Source organism: Metarhizium robertsii (genome assembly GCF_000187425.2).
Source record: "Metarhizium robertsii ARSEF 23 chromosome Unknown MAA_Scf_5, whole genome shotgun sequence".
Taxonomy (NCBI): Eukaryota; Fungi; Ascomycota; class Sordariomycetes; order Hypocreales; family Clavicipitaceae; genus Metarhizium; species Metarhizium robertsii.
In genome coordinates this window covers 510,864-531,371 of record NW_011942193.1, presented here as the reverse complement: position 1 = coordinate 531,371, position 20,508 = coordinate 510,864, and the positions used below count along the sequence as shown (strand labels likewise).

Below are 20,508 nucleotides of genomic sequence, written 5' to 3'. Positions count from 1 at the left end.
GTGATACACATGTCAAGCGATAGGAACGGGTCTATATTACAGCGTGATGGGTGAGTGGAATACTGGTTATTAAACTCCAAGACCGAAATGCCGAATACGGAGCGCTACTAGTAGAATAATGAGTATAAATAAAATCCGTGATGTGACGTATAATAATAGTAAGTACTTAATAATATAGCTGATACGTTTTAGCACTATTTTAAAATAACTAATTGAGTCAACTAACGTGATGCTAATCCTGAATAGAACCCCATTGGCCGTTACATTTAGCGGGGGGGATTATATATAATATCAATTGATGTTTACATGTAGGAACAGGACTAGAACTAGGCACTTGACCTGTTGCCCAATGAGATCGTATTCTGTACCTCGTTCTCACCATCCTCAATATTCTCGCGGCATTACTCGCCGCCTCATTCTCATCTCACCATCAGCATCCAAATCGGCCTCTCCCGTCCTCGTCTCGGCAACATGGCAGTCTCAACACATCCTGGTTCTTCCGCCTCATGAACTGGATTAAGAAAGAAACCATTCACCTCATTGATGGCTCATTTCCACCTGAGCAGTCCCGCTGCTGGCTAGTCGAACTAGGTTCCATCGGCAATAGACCACCAACACTGGCAGCTACGATACCAGGCATTCCAACAGCCGAAAACATGGGCGAAACCGGCTGCAACTTTGAAGAAACCACCGAGTTACTCCCATCTTCGGGCTTAGTGCCAGGATGGAGCTTTCTTCGCTGATGATGTGATGACTTGACCGCATGAGGCACCCCCAATGCCTCACTAAAGGCGCGGATGCGACCGCCCCTGACCTTGCGCAGGAAGTCGAGGTCATCCCTGATACCTGCAAAGACGGAGTTGTATCCCACCGGTCTGGGAGATGGCGCTATTCTATCGTTTCCCTTCCTCTTCGGCGGCACACGTAACCACCGTGGCCAATTCTCCCTCATCCTGTCGCCACAGCTCCGTAAAATGGCATCAGGAAACAGCCGTATCAAAATACCCACAGGGATGGAGCCGAAACCGAGGCCAACCGAGATGGCCCATTGCTCCCCGGTCAGCCGGACGACGACAAATGCCGCACCGCCCACGTAGATGATGACCAACTGGCCCGCCACCATGACGGACATCATCACCATGAACAGCCAATTGTGGTGCAGGCCCTCGAATATGTTGAGCTGGTTATCAATGCGCCGGCTATTGATCAGCTTGAAGATCTGCATAAACACGAAGACGTTGAATATCAGCGTCCGTAGCTGAGCCTCGGGATAGCCTAGGAAACCAGGGCCGGCAAACCACAGCACGAAACAGACAACCAGCTGGTAGACGGACTGGCCAATAATCATCTTCCACATGGTCAGGGTGATGAGAGAGGCGCGCCGCGGCTCAGGCCTGCGGCGAAGAATACTTCCTGCCGGCGGGTCGGTCGCAAGGGCAAGGGCGGCAAAGGTGTCCATGATGAGGTTCACCCAGAGCAGCTGCACGGCGTTGAGGACCGACGTCTCGTTGCCGTCGGATACGGCCGAGACAAAGGTGACGAGGACCGCTGTGATGTTGACAGTGAGTTGGAACTGTAGGAATTTCTTGACCGAGTCGTTGATTGCGCGCCCCCAGCCAAGAGCCTTGACGATGGACGTAAAGTTGTCATCCATCAAAATGATATCCGAAGCCTCCTTGGCCACTTCGGTCCCCGTCATGCCCATGGCAAACCCAACGTCGGCGGCTTTTAGGGCCGGCGCGTCGTTGGTCCCGTCTCCTGTTACGGCGACAATCTCGCCTAGGTCTCGTAGCAGCTTGACCAGAGTGCGTTTATCTTCTGGGCTAGACCGGGCGAGGACACGGAGATCCTTGGCCGCGGTTACTTTCTGGTCGTGAGGTAATTGGCGAAACTGTTGGCCTTCCATGACCAACCCTTGCTCTGGTGGCCGCGTCGTCAAGATGCCACATTCTCTGCCGACTGCTCTTGCTGTTTCGACATTATCGCCCGTCACCATCTTGACTGAGACTGATGCCGTTCGACAGTCTTGGACTGCAGCAGGAACTCCTTGTCTCACGGGGTCGCGAATCCCGACCACGCTAATCCAGACCATGTCCTGGAGCACATCCTCCAGGGTTATATCGCCACTGCCAGCGGCCATGTCATCTGTCTGAGGTCTGGGAGGGGGCCACTGCTCGAGGTCACGGTACGCGAGAGCCAGAGTCCGCAGCGACTGCGCTGCAAAGCCGACTATCACGCTTCGAATAGCATCCTTTTGATCCTGCAAGAGCGGCGCCCGAGATGCAACTTTGGACCAGTCGTCCATCACGCCACTACACTTCGCCAACACAACTTCAGGCGCGCCTTTTACAAAAAGTCGATATGCGGCCGTGTCCTTGTGGTTTCCGGTTTCCGGCAGCCGGATGACGGCTCCCATACATTTACGCCGCGAGTTGAAAGGGAAGAGCTGCTCAAGTTGGCAATTGGCACGCTCGGTAAGAATTGGTCCCAGTCCAAAACACTGGCGAACCCAATCGAGCAGCGCTGTCTCTGTCTTCGTCCCAACAAACACCATTTTACCCTTCTCCTCGCGCTCGAAAGCGGTCGTGTTGGCAGCCACAGCCGTCTTCAAGAGGTGTCGAAACTCGGCGTCAAGCCTCGACGACAGCTGTTCCAAAGGGATCAAGGTCCGCTGCTGGCTCGCAACTTGTGGTCCTTTGCCTTGCTCTTTTGTTTGCGTTGCAGCGTCACCGGCTGGTTCGGGCACCGGGTTACCATCACCAAAGGCCAATCCCTCTCGACCGCCGAGGGCTCCCGAGACCACGGTCATTGCGTTTTCCGTCAACGTGCCCGTCTTGTCTGAGCAAATGACGGTGGCATTGCCCATTGTTTCGCACGATTGAAGATGGCGAACGAGGTTGTTATCCCTGGTCATGCGCTTCGTGGCAAACGCCAACGACAGTGTCACCGCCAGCGGCAAGCCCTCGGGGACCGCAACTACGATAATGGTAATGGACATGATGAGGATCTGGAGGAAGTCTTGTCCCTTTTGCTCCGAAGACTGCTGGTTGCTAGGTAATCTAGCTAGGAACTCGACAAGGAGCACGAGGAAGAGCAAACAGCCTGCTCCGCCGCCGAGCTTCGCAATGTACCCTAAGAAGCGGCATGAGCCGGTTTATTCCCAAGATTGCGGCACGTTCTTCAGGCGTGGACAATGGATGCTTACCGGCAAGTACATTGAGCTTGGACTGTAAAGGCGTGAGTCCGGAGTCTCCTTGCAGCGACATCATGGTCCGGCCATGACTCGAATTCGGTCCCACGGATGTGATGAGGAACGAGCCAACTCCGTCCAAAACCTTGGAGCCAGAAATCACAAACGGATCCAATTTTTTGGTATCTGGAGCTTCTTCACGGAGAGCCTGCAAAACATCCTCCGCTGGAACCTTCTTGACCAAGTCTGATTCCCCCGTGGCCGGGGACTCATCACAACTCAGACTGTGGCCGTCGATGAAGATACCGTCCACGGGAACGACATCGCCTGGTTCCAGGAGCATGACGTCGCCGACAAGCACGTCATGAACAGAGATGGTCATGGGGCTGCCGGAGCGGATTACCTTGACAAGGCGATCCTCCTTCTTCACGTTGAGTTTTCGAAATTGCCGCTCCTTCTGCCAATCGTTGAGCGCGCCGGCCACGACGACAATGGCAATGGCGACAATGATGGCCACTCCTTCAACCCACTCGACCTTGGCACCTTGGTGCTCCGTATGGCCAAATGTTTGGTATAGCCCAAGAGCGAGAGAGATGACGGCCGCGATGCAGAGAAGTATGAGCACTCTGTCTTGCAGCGCAATCCAGGCCAGCTGAAGAAACGACTTTGACTTTCGCTCTGGTAGCCGGTTTTCGCCAAAGACTCGCTTCCTGTCGGCAAAGGCGCCATCTGGTCCATCTTTTGGTGGAACAGGCAGTGGATTCTGATCATGCTGGCTGTGCTTGGGTGAGCCATGGGGTGGGAGAGTCGACGTTGCCTGGTCAAATGTGATCGGGCAGGAAACATGTCGCTCGTCGACGCTCAGGCCGGCTCGGCGGTGGCTCTGGAGGCCCTTTTCAAGTCCGGAGAGTCCTCCTAGGGCTACGAAAGCGGCGAGACTTTTTGGATTTATAAGCTTCGCCAACTGGCCGGGGCAGAAGGCGAATGGGTTGTTTTCGATATTGAATAATGCTTCTTCACCTGGATCAGGCCACAGAACCGAGGGACTGGACTTGTTTATATCATTTAAAGGGCTCAAATTATCCCCTGTACGTCTGTTACTAGAATCGCCGTCAGAAATCGTGGGCTTGGACGAGCTCTGAGGGCTACTTGTCGGCGTTGGGGTAGGGACGTCGAGAGTATTAGACGTGGCGTTCGACCCGGGTTGTAATGTGGATGGATTATCTTTAGAAACACTTAATGAATAGTTGCGATTGATGTGGGAATTTCAGAGTCAGTACCTCCGTGGTTATGCTGAATGGCCGAGACGTCGACCCTAATGGCAGGGGCAAGCGGCCGCTTCAAAATCTGCGACATGTTTGACGAGGTGCGGCCGACGCTTCTCACGCCATGATGCTATTGTCGTCAGGTTGCAAGGGGGACATGATGATCAATGTCTGCAAGATTTGGCGGGACATTTTTCATCATACTGGTGGCGAACGCGGCGACCGTGATTATGCCATCATGCGCTCCTCGCCCCCAGTTAACTTCCGTGCTACGTGAAGCTTTTGGACCAAGCGTATATTAAGCCATGTGCCACCGGCTTGTCAATTCCTGTTTGGGCGTCTTGGCAAACTATGTTGCATCATTTGCGACGAGCTTAAGAAGCGGGTTGTGGAGGCGCAGTCAAGACTCAAAAGCCACAGCGTGCATCACCTGGTCCCCAGCGATGTAATGCCACAACAGGCAGAAGCTCTGTAATGCAGTAGATTTGCTGTGAGTAACCAACTTGGAGAGAAACGAAGCATCGGCTTGACACCTTGGGCAGACGACGTCAGTCCAATCTAGTATACGGCCCACCCATCCAAGGTAACACAGCCAAAGTCGTGTCTGGCGATCCGATTCAGCCCCCAGTCAATAGATGTTCAATGAGAATGGAATTATTTGCAGCTTGAAAGTCAAGTTGGGTTTGACTGGCAGTGACTCGCCGGAGATCGCGCTTTACATGACCAGCTGGAAACCACGTGCTCAGAGACTTGACATGCTTGAGTAACAGCCACAATGAAACAAAAGGAAGACGAGAGGCAGTGATGTACAAGATTTTGAGAAAAAGGAAACTGCGACTCTTGGGGGGGGGGACGTTGGAGTCGACAATAGCTTTTTGTCTCCTGCTGTTGTGCCGCGACAGAACAGTTTTACAAGAGCGGCCAGCAGGTGTACATAGTGGCGCTGACGATGTACTCATCAGTAGACGCTCATCCTTGGCATTTAATCCTCATCGGAGATGGAAATCGATGATGATGACGCTACACATCTTTTTCCCATATAATGTCGTTTTTGTTCTGATAGTTTGTATTGAAGGCTATATGCTTGGAATTTCCAATCCTAGAATACCTCAAAAATGCCTCCAACATTCGTTGAATTGCTAATAAAATGGGTTTAACACCTACATCTTCAGCCCCAAGGGCGGCAATGTTTCGAAGCAATTCAGCTTTCGAGGCAAGTCCCAACATCCCGGCCTCCACCTACGACGGAGTATCCTATTCTTGTTGGGGAAACAACAGCAATTTACCCAGCGGAGTAGAGTAATTTTAAGAGACTTGCGAGCACCTTGATTGAGCGAATTTTCCGATATTGATGATGACTGCGGCACGTGGTTGAGAGCCCTGAAAACCAGGGAACTTGACCGTTTTATGTTGACCCTGCTGGAGCCCTGAGGACCTCTGCCGTGACTCGCCATCCAATTGAAGCCCTAATTTGAGCTCTAAAAAAGCAAACATCGTAGCCACCAACCTTCAATCGCCACCTTTTTGACTCGACAACATTAGGTATGAAGCATTGTAGAGATGTGCTGGGTTAGTTTTCGTTTGGGACCGCCTTTATTGAGCGCCAGAAAGAGCCAAAACCACAGCTTATGCGTATATATAGTTGTAATAGAGGACTTTGCGAGTATCCAAAGGTGATTTGGGGTTGTATTCAGCTTATATACTACTCTCTTACGAGCACGGCATCCTGAATAAAGAGTTTAATAAATTTCTGCGTCATCTCAGCTATTATAGTTATAACACGTCGTTTAAGAAACACGCAAAGATTCAATAAAGGAACAAACTACCAAATAACGTAACTTAGCGTATTGTCCTGCCTGTAGGTCACAAGGATTCGAGAGCATTCAGACAGCGGAATGATATGAGTCCTTTTCCGAAATGAATGGCGTAGAATCTAAAGTCACCGCAGACTTCAAAAGCAACCTGGGTCCCTTTTTCAGCCACCAATTCACATGGTTTGCCATGGAACTACTCCCGACCGCAGCCTCCAATCCCCAGGCACCAACAGCTCCTCTAGCAGCGTGTCGAGCAAATGTTCCACTTAGTCCACTGTCAGAAAGCGATTTCGCTGCATGTGATCAATTACTCTCGCGAGATAATCAGGGTCCAGCACCCTTCGCTTCTCCCAAGGAATAGGATTTTGCTGCCAGTCAAAGACGTCATTCTGGCAGTACTGAGACGCCAGGCAGAGGGGAAGTTCCAGTAGACCCTTGAGCTCGTACGCCGGTCCCGGAGCTTCTTCCGTGCAATCAAGCAGGTACTTTGATGAGCCAAAGCACTCGAGGCTGTGTTTTCCGCTGTTGTCCACTGAGAGAACGACGTGGCGTAAATAAAAATCTCCTGGTACATCCCCACTGGCGTACTGTTTAAGAAGCTGTAGGCAAAGACGCCGCACCTCAGCAGGTGGGATGTATACGGGGAAACCTTTCATACGGTCGTTGCTGGTTATCCATCTCCGTCTCGCCTCGTTTAGGAACAGAACTAGATACGATGATGGATTAGTTGTGCCGAAGTAAACCGATGGCTTCGTCTGGCTGTACTCACGCATCTTTTCTTGATGGCGAATGAAAAGTTGACAGGTTGCGGCTACTCTTGATTATTATTCAGAGTGGCCCCATTAGAGAGAGGAATGTAGCAATTGAGATTCACAAGATGGCTGGTTTCTTTTAAATACTCCGCACTTGGGGACATGGCTCCGGCTCAAGAAGACTTGCAAAAATAGAACAGCTCATGCATGGACCATCTCCAGCGACGAAGTAGTCTGTTATTTCACAGCACGTCGCTTCTTCCATTGCCGTGCCATGAACATCATTTTTATGCTTACGAATAAGGTTTTAAGGATACAGGAGGGCCAGAGAACAAGTTGCTAGCGTTGTGGCGTGAGCGCTCGCATCTAAAGGTCCAAGTAGCGGATATGGGCGGCACCAGGAACAACACCAGAAATCCCCCAAAATACCCGTGTAATAATTTCATCTACGCTTCATATGAATTTTGCTCCTCTGATCTTGGGGAGCTTGCCGTTGCATCGAGGTTGAAGGTTCGGCGGCGTACCGCCAAACAGTATTTCTTCATCGGGCACGACAAGTCGAAGCCTTCGAAGCCATTTGGCAAGGAAGCATAATGAGAGACTTGATTCCAGTCCAACGGCAATTCCAGCGGTTATTATTCATGACAGTCGTGCGGCTGAAATGTGTGGGCAGTGATGCAACAGCAGGCCATGGGGTATTAGAATAGCTGCTCTCAGAAGTCGCCTTCTTTCTTAATCCACATAGTCAACGCCTTGATTGAGCCTCATTTTCTAGCACTGCTCTGTCAGGCTATTGTCCGGTATGCCGTAAGAGTCATGGCCTGACAGGAAGGCGTCCTATGCTTTGTAAGTCATCCCAACAACTGGACAACTCCGGCTGGCCGGGCCTGGCGCCAGTCCAGATCTGGTATGGCGCCCGGGTCCTTGCCGTGGTGGGTCACCGACTGCCGGCATCCTTATCCCGGATTCCCGACGCTTTTCGCCTGCGACTTGACGTCATCTTTGACATTGGCACCAAAGATTGAGGGTTGTTGGGTGGTGAAAAAGGGCTGCTATTCGGAGGGAGTCGGAATTTTCTGGGACCCTGGCGTTCAAGAGAGTTGTATTTAAAAGAATTTATGCAAGGTATTAATAGCCGCGAGTACTTTGTCCCGATGACTCCGAATCCGTATGTCGTTCCACAGGACAAAACGGCTTATTTACCACATGTGGCTCCAAATTGAGTTCTCACAAAATATAAGCGCGATAAGAACAAACGCCCTGGCTGGGGTGGCTGGTGAGATTGCGGTTATTGGGAGATGTACGATAACTGTCAAAGGCCACCATAGAGAGAGAGCCAAGATGTGCACCCTAATAATATGGATATGGGGGATATACAGCCATGGACCGGTATTACAGGATATTTTGTCTCCATGGCTCAAGGGTCAAACCCAGCCACCACTCTGACAATAACGCAGAGAGCGCTGGCACCAAGGGCGTGCCTTTTTGCTGGCGCTGCCAAAAATGGGATCACATGGTAGACGTTAGTACATCGAACAGTCACCATCATTATTCTAATAAGCAAGCGCCGAAAGCAAGCAGAGTGTCCCAAGACCTGAGCACAACGCGAGACACACTTCTTTGAGGACAAACGGTTCGCCGTAAAACCAATATCTCATAATATATACAAGCCTTGACTTGGACAGCTGAGCCGAAAGATGTTCAAACCGCGTAGCGGCTAGACAATGACGGTCTTGACGACTATGAATGCCCTCCTTGGAAAAATTTGTCCAAGTACATCAAGAGACAAGGACGGTAGATACACGCGGGTGGCCGAGGTATGTGCGATTCCAGAAAAACAATAGACTCGACGCCTTCTTGCGTCCAAACGACAGATCAAGTCCTTAGCAAAAAACCTTCATTCCAGCATAAGTGCCATGTGCATCTGAATTTGATGATGGCGCCTTGCCAAAGATGCAGTCCAGCGACTCGCGGCTGTTGCACTTATACGTCGTGGCTTCGGCGGGCTTATCAGCAGACTGCCAGTACTCGGTCCTGGGATGAGTAAACCCAAGAAAGAAAGGGGGCAAGTGTGTAATAATGTCTACTACAAGTCAGCACTACTATTCTGCCGTATTGGACAGGCAGCCAAGCGCTGGTTTGCACGTCTTGTGCGCGGCCAGCACTTACCATCATAGTGCGTCACACGATACGAAATGCCGGCATTCGAGTTTGACGCGCCCGCCAGCTTGTCAAGGTAATCGGCGAACCCGGCGTTCCCGACCCTCGGCGCGCCATAGGTGATGACCTGCGTGACATTCAACGGCTTTGGCTTCAAGCTGCCAAAGGCAAGCTCCGCGAGGGCGCCTCCGAGGCTGTGGCCCACGATGGTGACCGAGTAGCCTGGATATGAGTGCAGAGCCGACTCCAACCCGCGCTCCACCTCGTCGACGATTGAATCCCAGGCAGTTAAGAACCCGTGATGCGCTTTGCAGGACTTGCAGGACTTGTAGTCAACCAGACGCCAGTTTTCATTCGTCTCCCAGTCCTGTTGGCTTTGGGTTCCTGGAATAGCTAGAATCAACTCCTTTCTGGAATCGAGTCGGTAAATCATAGCCTGGGTGTCGGTGGTGGTTTCATTGACGTAAAGCTGCTCGACGACGCCTTCCGCAGGCTTGTGGACGCATGCCGTTGCAGATCCTGGAAATTGCGCGTAGTAACTCAGTTTCTCATACACGTCGGAGGAAACTAGGCGATATTAGTGCGATGCAAATTTTCAAAAAAAGTACCAAGGAGCGCGACCTTGTGTTCGAGGAGGACCCTGTTCGAGGACGGCCGCTATCGCAGCCGCTTCGCTCGGGATGTCTGGAGGAAGACCCTTTTCCAGGATCTTGATTATCCCGGTGACATCTTTGAAGAAGTCTCCCGCAGCCCCCCGCTCAAGAACCTTCGCTACATCGTCCGGTGTCCTGTCGACGTTGGCGATGCTGTTCGACACGGGAGTGGCCAGGGCGAGCGCCACAAGGGGCAGCCCGAGTATGACGGAGCGCATCATGTTTCTCTGTAGAACAAGGAGAAATGCATGTCGGCAAACACCGACATTCTACGGATCACGATTCATCTTTAAGTAATATCGGCGGGAGCACGGAGCAAAGCCGAGGCCCCCCTTTCAAAGACGTTCGTATCCAATTTGCAAGGGGCAGACTTGTTTGGTTCCAAAGAAGGTTGATGTCATGACACTAGTTCGGATGAGGAAGCTGGCAAATTTGCAAAATAGAGTCAGAGCGTACGCAAGACCGGCAAAGTCGTGTCAATTCGTATAACTGCCCACATTGCTCCGTAGTATCCGACCTGAATTGCTCGGGCCGCAGCGTTTTTTGCTCGGGGCGCAGGAGTAAGTCTGATGGGAGCTGTAGTGACCCATGAATTCATACGCTCACACCCCTGTTGCTACATCTTTCTATGGAGTAATTGCGTCTGGTGGGAAACAACACCAAAATACCCGACATGGCCACAGCTGCTGCCTTTCCTCTTCGTTTAATGCCATAGATTGAGTCAGCAGCGTAATGGCGTTTAGATCCAGCCCGGCGCTGTGTCAGTGAGCAATTCATGTAGTTCCATGAGCACATTCTCGATGAGGACAATCGCCACCAGATATTTGTACTAGAAATGTACCCTGGGGTGTGACAACGTGGCCGCTAGTCCAAGACTAGTAATTCACTTTCAGGTACCAAACAATTCGACGCGCAGACATGAGGCTGCGCACGGCTTATCAGATCCACGCAACCGCACGTTTTGACCTCGCCAAGCGTGGTAATCCGTTTCCTCAGCTGACAAAGAACAACTTTATTTTTTTCTTCTTTTTTTCAGCCGTTGAGTACATTATTATTGCCGTCGGATGCAACTGTCCAGGTCTGTTGTACAAGCTGCATCACTAGTTCAGGCACACCGGCTCTGCCCGGCTCAGGTCTATTTATAACGTCGTACATAAAGTATACGAATGGATCCCTGAAGTTTCCCAAGTTTTTATTGGCCTTGCTTTTTGAAACACCAAAATGCAGTCGATATCATTCTGTAATGTGGGCGGCACTGGATTACTGAGCATTCGCCTGCTTCTTCTAGCAAAGACTACAAAAAGGCCAAGTTGCTCAGGATTAGTCCTCTTTCGCGAGTCTAATTGGCAAGGTTACAGAGGGCCTTTCAAATCATTCTCAAATATACACCACAAAGTGGGCTCCTAGATACAATATGTACTGATGCCTATATTTGACCTGGCAGGTCGACTTTTCTGTCGTCAAAGTGCAAGGCCGCAGCTGGTGCATAAAATCGCAGGCTCTGGCTTATCAAAGATAATCAAGTGACCGGAGATGGCCAAGATGTTTGTATAGCAACTCTAGTGCCGTTTCTAGTTCCGCTAATTGGCGTAAGTGATGAAAGAAAACATGCTGCCTCTGCTCTCTTGGCATTCTCGTTGTCACACGGAAAAGGCCGGTTACACGAGGGCTACGGTCACGGGATTAGGGCAGAAGGTCCTCACCGACTTCTTGTATCAATAGACATCTTCGGTCCCTCGAGGCCTTGAGGAAAACCAAGGACCTTTGATACCAAAGACTGTTATTTGTGACAAGGGCTAGAGGCTTAGAGCATTTACTCAATTCATCTAATAACAGTCTTTGGTATCAAAGGTCCTTGGTTTTCCTCAAGGCCTCGAGGGACCGAAGATGTCTATTGATACAAGAAGTCGGTGAGGACCTTCTGCCCTGATCCCGTGACCGTAGCCCTTGTGTAACCGTGTGACATTAGCCCATTTCTGTCTGACACAAGCGTCCCCCTTCTTCTAGCTTAACCTTGAGCTGTTATTCGGGTCATAATAATAATAATGACGATGATGATGATCCGCAGGACCTGGTATCAGGTATAACTACCAGCGCGAAAATGCTCCTATGACCTCCGCAGGACCTAGTCAGGGTCAGATATCTGAATGCTAGCGCTGTAAGGCTATAGCCTCCCGTAAATCTAGTCAGAGGCAGGAATACCTGCTGGCTAGCTCAAAAAGAGGCTCTTTATATCCTTGTAATTTAGCAGAGGCTGGTTGCTTACTAGAGGATGGAAGGATTTATACGTTTAATAGAAGACTATTATTTGTGACAAGGGCTTAGGCTTAGAACAAAGTTCGTATTCAGCTAATACTTTGCTTTGATATCAAAGGTCCTTGGTTTTTCCTTAAAGCCCTGATGGCAGAAGACCTTTATTTATATTAAGAGGCGGTGAGGGACCTTGCCCTAGGTCTCGTGATCAGAGCCCTTGTGTAACTATCGTCGGGTTCAAGGTTCGGCCCGCGCCTTCATGGCAACGTGTCATCCGTGTAACACTCGTGGTTTCGACTACTTCTGCTACCAACAGCGTTGTAGAAGCAATGTACCTAGGTAAAGGGAGACGACTTGAACTTATAGAGTGGTAAAATAGGCATTTAGGAGTGAATTAGTCCATTTTATTTCACACCAACTGAGTGGTATGAGTGATGGCAACTATTTCAACTAGTTGATACGTGTAGTCTCGCCTGGGACGCCAAGGACCGTCTCGACCAATATTCCTGGCGTCTTGCTCCTCACGAAATTTACAATTTGCATTTGTGTCCTGGTCCATGTGTCCTTTCCTCCGTGGCCATTAAGAACATACCACGCCTCGCTTCCCTGACCACTGTCTGAACGCATTGCAGTGACACAAACATAAATCTCCTTGGCCGTATTGTTGACTACTGTGATGCCGCTCATTTTGTCTATCTGAAATGTTAGCGATTTTTGTTAATTGATACATGACAACTTACTTGCAGTGAGTGAATGCCGACTAGTCTGAGATGTATAGCGATAATGCTCGAAATAGTACCGAGTATAGCGAAATCTCGGATGTGAGTCAAGCTTGATGGTTGAGTCAGAAAAGAGTCCTTGGTTTTCCAGAGATAGGAGGGACGAGTAACCACTATATATACCTGACGGGAACGGCTGTGCCCAAGGTTTCCACCGGCTCATGTGTTCAGTCTGTGTACTGAGTAGCCTCGAGGTCTTTTGTCGGCGATACCACTTTGCTGGGCTTTGTCGTTGGTCTTGGCCGTGTAGCAGTGATTGATAGCAAGGCACTCGGCCTCGTGTAACCACACTACTCCTTGTCCGCGTCATCTCGCTCTCAGTCAATGTCAGTCATATCCCCAGTCGATCATTCATCTCCTCAGTCCAGGTCATATTCTGAGTCAGTCAAGGTCGTATCCTCTGACACCAAAATGTGAGCGGCAAGTCTTTTGCTACCCCTCTTCCGGCATCTTGAATGCAGAGTCTGAGTAGTGAGTCTTGGTCACGACTCACGGCAAGTCTTGTGGCGAGCTGGATTGCAACCTTGAGACGATATCATGCTTGCAAATCATGGATTGAAGGCGGTGTGGCCATGTTCAACTTCTCCATTCATGTACTGCGTTCCGAGTACCGAGTGCACAATATCGAATTGGTCCGGCGCCACTGTCATGTCACGCATAATATCAAATTGATACGTCATGTATCTGGACGGTGGATTGGCAGGCAGTCTGCCACGCTGGCTTTCTTCCTGCATGTCAACCTCTCAACCCCTCCCAAGCCCCTACTAAGCTGTCGCTCGATTACGGCATGACCTGACTTTTTTCTTGCATCCACCTTGAGTCTGTAAGAAAGAGGAGCACAGCTAGCTCTGCTCAGCTAGGTACCAATTGTTCCCATGGCTCTGTTGCTTGCCTCAGTTTCCATATTCATACTATACCGACTTTTGCCATCAAGGTTCTAAAATTCAAGTCTAGTAAGACGTTTCAACTTGTTTATACTTGAGATATAAACTGATTACAATTTTACTTATTCCCTTATAAAACGACTCTTAAAGTGGTTTCACTTGAGGATCCAAACGGCAAGTATCTGTCATGCAAGGCAAGCGAAGACGGCTTATTATTTAACCTGGTTGACCTAGACCCCTCCTACAAGTTCTTTAAGGTTTTCTTATAGTTCAGGAATAACTTGCTTAAAAGGTTCTAATGGAAAGTTTATTAGCCTCTATGGGAACGGGTTCTGGTGTGACGGTATCCCTATTAAGTGGGCTTTATCTTCTCTGTTACGACTCTAGCTTATCAGCGGCAATTACCTTGGTAATATTATCCGTAACAACACTATTACCGCTAGCGACACTACCACTATTTTAGAAATTAAGGCAATATCGTTTTAAAATTTTCATGTGAGCGCGTTATTATCCGTTGCCGCAATTACCTCTAAAAACGGAGACGCTATCTCAAAATTACCCGCCCTCGTGGAGGAAGGGTCTGTCAGCGTGGAAATGATAGCATTATTAAGTTATCATGCAGAGGTCAAGACCCCCGTTGCCTCCATCATTTCTCTGCCTTTTCGTGCCAGAGTCAAGATGACAGTGCCCTTGATCGGACCCCTACCGCAGTTATACGGATTACCCTCAAAGAAGAATCCGTAGAAACTCTCCCAACACCTCCATTTATCAAGCGTGGCGATGTGGTTAAGATAGACGTATATGGCCTCTATCAGAGCATAGCAGACATGGCCTGAGTACTCTGGCAACTTGTAACGAATTAAACAAGTTCAGAAACGCTATTGGGGTTCGATGACGCACGCATACAAGCAGAAGGGGCAATGTCTCGACCATCCACGTGAACCCTCGGCTTATTTCTACCTTAGAAGGCTGCATGAAAGCAGCTTGGACCGTAAAAATGTCGAGTCGTAAATCGGTATCTACTAGGCTGGGCAGAAGGCGTCGTCGCTGCTACCCAGTCAGGCACACACTCTATGAAAAAGCCCGAGTGGAACAATGACACGGCAGAGGGCGTACGAAGATGGCGTCGAGGTGCAAAATCCTGCGATTTGCAGGGGAGAATCTGGCCAAGATTGTTGCCGGAGAAGCTGGGGCTCTTGAGCTATGGGCGTCCGAGAAATAAATGTAATTTGTCTTGTCAAAGATTACCTGATCTAGCGGGCTGACAACATGTGTGTATGAAATCGCGATTTATAAAGGTCAAGCTGCCGAAAAGTCAATCACTACGGCTCCGAATCTACATGCTAGAAAAGTCAAGTATTATACGAATACTATTTCACGACTAGAAAATACTTTTAGGGGTACAAGACGCTGAGCCTTGCGTGCGTAGAATACATTTTAATGGGCACTTAATAACCTGTAGACTTGTGCCAACGAAGCATTCGCCTTTTGCGGAAAAAGTGCTTTTTAACTACCCATGCCGGGATATCAATAAGTAAACTGCTCGTTTTGCTCAAGATATATTTTCACAGATAAACTGCTACGATTTAAAAGGAAAATAACGGCTAAGAATAACACAGGACTCAATTCATGCCAAGGAAACTACCACGATAGTATGGCTAGACTATTAGAAGATGTGAGCGCAGAGATGAGAGAAAGCAAGGATGCGGCCCAACGCTAGCGTATATTGTGACAAGGGTTCAGTATGAAGGCTTAGAGCAAAAGGGGCTCAATTCCATAATAATCTTAAAGGGTCTCTAAGGTGTTAAGTTACTATAAAAGAAGAAGAGAAGGGTAACCGCCTTATATATATAAAAGAAACGCCTAGGCCTAGGGTCCTTACCTAGGCACGTGTTCTAGCTGTGTAACTAACAGGTCTTGTATTGGCGAAGCCTCTTTGTTGGGCTTCACGATCTGTTGGGCCTTTTCCGTGTAACATATATCGTCATGCAAAAAGCATTCAAGCTCCAGCCCATGCATCATTTGTCTCGCAAGAATTTAGCCACCCCCTTTAGTCTTCCGTGGCTCTCTCGTGAGGACTCCTTAAACTGATCTACCTGGAATTAGCACTTAGTAATCCTTTCTCTAACACTTATACACTTACTCTTGGCTGTACCATCCAAGGTGATAGGATGTGATGCCCCCTATAGCCAGAGCGTTGCAGGGCTCATGTTGGTTGCATTTTGCCGTGGAAGGTCCCGGTCAATAGCAATGCGTGGATATGGTACCGTATCTTCAAGGAGACTATTGGCGTGGTCATCAACATGATAGGTTCTACACACCATGCAAGCATTGTGGAGATCTTGCCGATATATTGGACCAATACTACGACGTCGGAGTTGTATTGGCCGAGAGGACGGTGCCTCGTTAGTTCCTGGTTGAGAAATGATTGAATAATAGAGAAATATTATATAATAACACTGCCTTTTATAGTATGCTTCTGCCAATCCTAGGTAGATAGGCGTAAGTACTTTAGTAAATATTTGGAAAGCGTATCATCACCCTGTGTAGATTAGTGTACGTTCATGCTATTGCTCGTAAATAGATCCGGGCGTTTATATAGCAAGGGTTAAATATATTCTCATTATCAAGGCCATGGCAGGCTCGATTAAGTGCCTTAAATGATAAGCTGTGTCATAATTACTACCCTTGTTTTCATTCTATGACTATGTAGTCATGACTCCATACTAGTTAGTACAATAGTTGCCTTGTGGGTTATTTTTAGATTGATCGTGAACGCCGTTCAGATCCGCTCAACTCCGCTCAACTCCGTCAATGCCGACATCACCAGCCAATGGGTGTCGAAGCCGTCTTCCATGATGGGGTGTCGTCACAACGTACATTCGGAAGCTCCAAGTATAAAGCGCTTGCTTCAACTACGACAGTCTGCTCTTCTCCTCTCTATACTACAATTTTCATGGCAGAAGATACTCGCACAAGGAATCACATAATCAATTAATACACTGGACAATTACAATATACCAAAGGATTGAATCATCATGGCATCTACCCAGCACAACAGCTACAGTATTGGCCATGCTCTTCCCCAGGTGCAGCATCATGAATGGCGAACGGCCGAGAACAGCGCTGCCCATCTCATTCCGCACCTTGAAACAAGCGCGTCCCAGAATCCGCACCTCAAGCTGCTAGACGTGGGCGCCGGGTCGGGCACCATCACCGCCTCTCTGGCAAAGTACATGCCCGAGGGCCAAGTAACGGCTACAGACATCTCGGATGACATTCTACAGCGGGCACAGTTTCACGCAGCGAAGGAGGGCGTCAAGAATATCAGCTACCAAAGGGCGAGTGTCTATGAGCTTCCCTTTGCCGAATCGAGCTTTGACGTCACACACGCGCACCAGGTCCTCACGCATTTGGATGCGCCCGTCGATGCCATTCGCGAGATGCTGCGGGTGACCAAGCCAGGCGGCATTGTGTCTCTCCGGGAAGCGGACTTGCGCATGTGGTGCTTTTGGCCAGAGGTGCCGGCTCTGCAGCGGTTTCACGAGCTCAACCTTGAGCAGCACATTTCCAACGGGGCGAGCGGCACGGCGGGGCGGGAGCTGCTTTCCTGGGCGCTGAAGGCTGGCGCCAAAAGGGAAAACGTCGAGATGAGCTTTGGGACCTGGTGTTTTGGCTCGGACCGAGATCGAAAGCCATGGAGTGAGTACATCGCACAATGTCGATCGAGTTTGGCCGCTAATATCTTCTGCCTAGGTGATTCCATGGTGGAGCGTCTGCAGAGTGGTCCGGTGTGGAGGAAGGCGCTGGAAAACGGAACTGTGAAGAGGGAGGAGGTTGAGGAAATGGTGGATGCTTGGAAGACGTGGGCAGCGACGGATGATGCAGTTTTGGGCATCATAAATGGCGAAGCAATTATCCGCAAGGCATGATGGATTGCAGATGCATCTAGCTACCAGTGTCAGTTGTTAATATGGAGCTTGAAATAGAAACGGTCGGAATACACAAATGTTGTCGCGCGGGTGATTTTAATGGCGCCGTGTTGATTGACGATGATGGACGAGAAGATGGTGGTGCGTGGTGATGAGAATCATGACATGGTGGGGCAGAAGCGCGTGCCACCTCCAGTCAATGCTCTTTACGCGCGCAACACCAAAAAACGCGTCTGCAATTGTCGCGTTCCAGCTCATTGACCCTGGCTTGTCCCACCTCCACTCCGTTACCTAGGCGCCCTTCAAATGTTGGCCATTTTGACCTCGCATCTTTTCTTGCCCTGCATAATCACGACTTCCATTGCTCTTGCATTTTCAGCACCGCGTCATACTGCACTTCCAACGCAACTTTTTTTTCACGTTTCAGGCAAGGCAACCACAACGGCCACCTTGATCTCACCTATTCTGCCTCGCAGCTTCCTTGCACACCAGTGCCGACTGCAACCGACCTTTCTCGCAAACGCGCAAACGAGTTGACGCACTTCCCTCGACTTTGCAAGATGCCTCGCCAAGCAATCAGAAGGCGGCAGGCCGTCGAATCCGTGCCTTCTGCCAATCCCATCACCAACTTCACACGCGTTGCCAAGACGCAAACATTGCCTGATGCAACCGCAAAAACGGCTGTCGTCGTGGAAATACCTGCTCCCAGCTCGTCACGCAAGAGGAAGGCAAGTTCCATCGAACAGGACACCGACAGACGACTGGCACGACGCACTGTTTCTTTCCCTCCCAGCAGTGATGAAGACGAGAAGGAGCACACCTCCTTGAAGCGTCCAAGACGAGCCGGGCCATCTGCCGCCGCGGAATGCATCCGAGTCTCTACCCCCAGCAAGGGAAAACGCACAGCCAAGGCGACGCCGTCTAAAACAAAGACGGCCCACAGACCAAGCCAGTCCACCATCATCACCAAGGCCATACAACAAGAGAAGAAGATCCAAACCAAGATTGACGTCCTCTACCAGAAGAAAGCCGACAGAGCCAAGGCCAATGGAGACGACAAGTCCCTGCCGCCACAGCTGGTTGACCTGATTGCCCTCAACAAGGCGTTCCTCAAGACCATCATGATTCAGATTTCCCACAGCGGCAGCACAGCGCCCATTGACATCAGGGTGATTTCACCAAATGTCTCACGAACATGGGGGAAACGACAAGTCACCGTGGACGACATCCGGCGGTGCATTGCGATCCAGTCCCACGGCAGCGAGGACTCCGCATCGCCATTCATCATCACCGACTATGGACGGGGAAGAGTCTGCGTCGAGCTGGCCCACGGCGTCTCGGCAGCGTCCATCAAGGAAGACGTTTTAAACAGACAATTTCAAGACAACATCCGGGCCCTGTGTGCCGAAAAGGCCACGGACGAAATGACAGACGTGCACGTCCCCCTGCAGAGCCTGTCCCTGTCCGATCTCCCCCAGGCCGCCATCACCACCGTGGGCAACGGGCTCAAGACGAACCCCCTCATGGCCAAGGGCCAAACCCTGCTCTCCGAGCTCAGGGGCGGCATCGCGGCCAGGCAGCAGGAGAAGCAGGAAAAACAGCAGGCGCCGAAACCCCCCTTGCTCAACCCCGACGGCACCAAGATGAGTCTCCTCGACCGCCTCCGACACAAGCAGCTCGCCAGGGCCAACGAGCCCGTCCCGCCCTCCGGCCCCGAGCTCCAGCGACGCGCCGCCCTCAACCGCGTCGTCGACGTCGCCGCCACCATCTCCATGCTCAGCCTGTCGAACCCGCTGTCCCTCCCCCGGCAGGCCTTCGCCATGCCCGCCATATCGGACAAGCTCAGGGACTCGCTGCGCGTCCCGCTCTCCGCCGAGGAGGGCGTCGCCTGCGTGCGGCTCATTGCCACCGAAGTCGCGCCCGAGTGGCTGCGCATCGTGGCCATTGGCGGCCGAGAAAACGTCGTCATCCAGCGGCACGGCCAGCCCGTCGATCGAGTCATCCGCGAGCGTGTGCAGAAACTGCTCGCTGCGTGAGCACGTGCATCATTTACATTGTACTACCAAGATACCCGCGCATTGCACCAACTTTAGAGTTGGGAAACAAGGAGGCATTGGAGGCATTTTACTTGACGGAGCGTTGGATAGATCATTGCATGGCATTGGCGCATTTCATGTCCAGATGGATATAGTTGAATACAAACGATTTTAAAGCTATTGACGTTTCCCCCCTGTGCGGTGGTGAGCCCGGAAACTCCGTGGACCCACGGCCCGTGATCCAGGTTCCCCGGTGCAATAGGTCACATCCGCTCTCCGATCGCCGGTGATCGGCCGAATGGCAATGAGTGTGCCAAGTCGGCTACTACCTACAGGCCAATACATTACAGTCTCCAAAATACAACCCAAGTCGCAAAATATGGTAGTCCCTGCCAACGGTTGGTGTCTTAACTACGGAGTATGCCTCGGCAATGCCGGATATAACACGGCCGTAGAAGCATCCTGTACACCAAAGCTTTTCAAGTACTAGCCGGATATGGAAAATGTGCATGTGTGTTTCACGTCGAGTCCGCGCTGCTAGTGCATCTGTCGGAAATTCCCCGTCCCCCCATTCCGAGGCGTAGTGACAATTTCCTCCGGACTGGCGGCCGATGACCGGGGAGAGGCACGGGGACGGCACGGACGAATCTACTTGATCGGCGACTTGGTCGTCCATGGATGGAGCCACAGATGGGGGGGGGGGGGGTTTTGGGTGGGGGGGGGGGGGATTCTGTTGCCGTGCTTCCCATTGGGAGGTTGAGGACCCGGGGGGAAGGGGGGCAAGAGTTGA

General features: G+C 50.7%; 5 protein-coding genes across 5 annotated transcripts; 2 read left to right on the top strand and 3 right to left on the bottom strand.

Annotated features, from left to right (window-relative positions):
- Positions 1 to 532: 532 nt before the first annotated feature.
- MAA_00012 (cation transporting ATPase) lies at positions 533 to 4,546 on the bottom strand (the record flags this gene model as incomplete). Its single annotated transcript, XM_007818010.1, has 3 exons — positions 533 to 3,132; positions 3,206 to 4,414; positions 4,471 to 4,546. The coding sequence occupies 3 exons, from the start codon at positions 4,544 to 4,546 to the stop codon at positions 533 to 535; spliced, it is 3,885 nt and encodes a 1,294-aa protein (XP_007816201.1).
- A 1,989-nt stretch (positions 4,547 to 6,535) lies between these two features.
- MAA_11196 (uncharacterized protein) lies at positions 6,536 to 7,042 on the bottom strand (the record flags this gene model as incomplete). Its single annotated transcript, XM_011413176.1, has 1 exon — positions 6,536 to 7,042. The coding sequence occupies one exon, from the start codon at positions 7,040 to 7,042 to the stop codon at positions 6,536 to 6,538; it is 507 nt and encodes a 168-aa protein (XP_011411478.1).
- A 1,862-nt stretch (positions 7,043 to 8,904) lies between these two features.
- On the bottom strand, positions 8,905 to 10,055 carry MAA_00013 (lipase, class 3; the record flags this gene model as incomplete). The annotated part of the gene is made up of 3 exons (XM_007818011.1): positions 8,905 to 9,104; positions 9,191 to 9,748; positions 9,803 to 10,055. The coding sequence occupies 3 exons, from the start codon at positions 10,053 to 10,055 to the stop codon at positions 8,905 to 8,907; spliced, it is 1,011 nt and encodes a 336-aa protein (XP_007816202.1).
- A 6,733-nt stretch (positions 10,056 to 16,788) lies between these two features.
- Positions 16,789 to 17,682, top strand: MAA_00014 (S-adenosyl-L-methionine-dependent methyltransferase; the record flags this gene model as incomplete). The annotated part of the gene is made up of 1 exon (XM_007818012.1): positions 16,789 to 17,682. The coding sequence occupies one exon, from the start codon at positions 16,789 to 16,791 to the stop codon at positions 17,680 to 17,682; it is 894 nt and encodes a 297-aa protein (XP_007816203.1).
- Positions 17,683 to 18,242: 560 nt separating this feature from the next.
- MAA_00015 (DNA mismatch repair protein Msh2) lies at positions 18,243 to 19,718 on the top strand (the record flags this gene model as incomplete). The annotated part of the gene is made up of 1 exon (XM_007818013.1): positions 18,243 to 19,718. The coding sequence occupies one exon, from the start codon at positions 18,243 to 18,245 to the stop codon at positions 19,716 to 19,718; it is 1,476 nt and encodes a 491-aa protein (XP_007816204.1).
- Between the last annotated feature and the right edge of the window lie 790 nt (positions 19,719 to 20,508).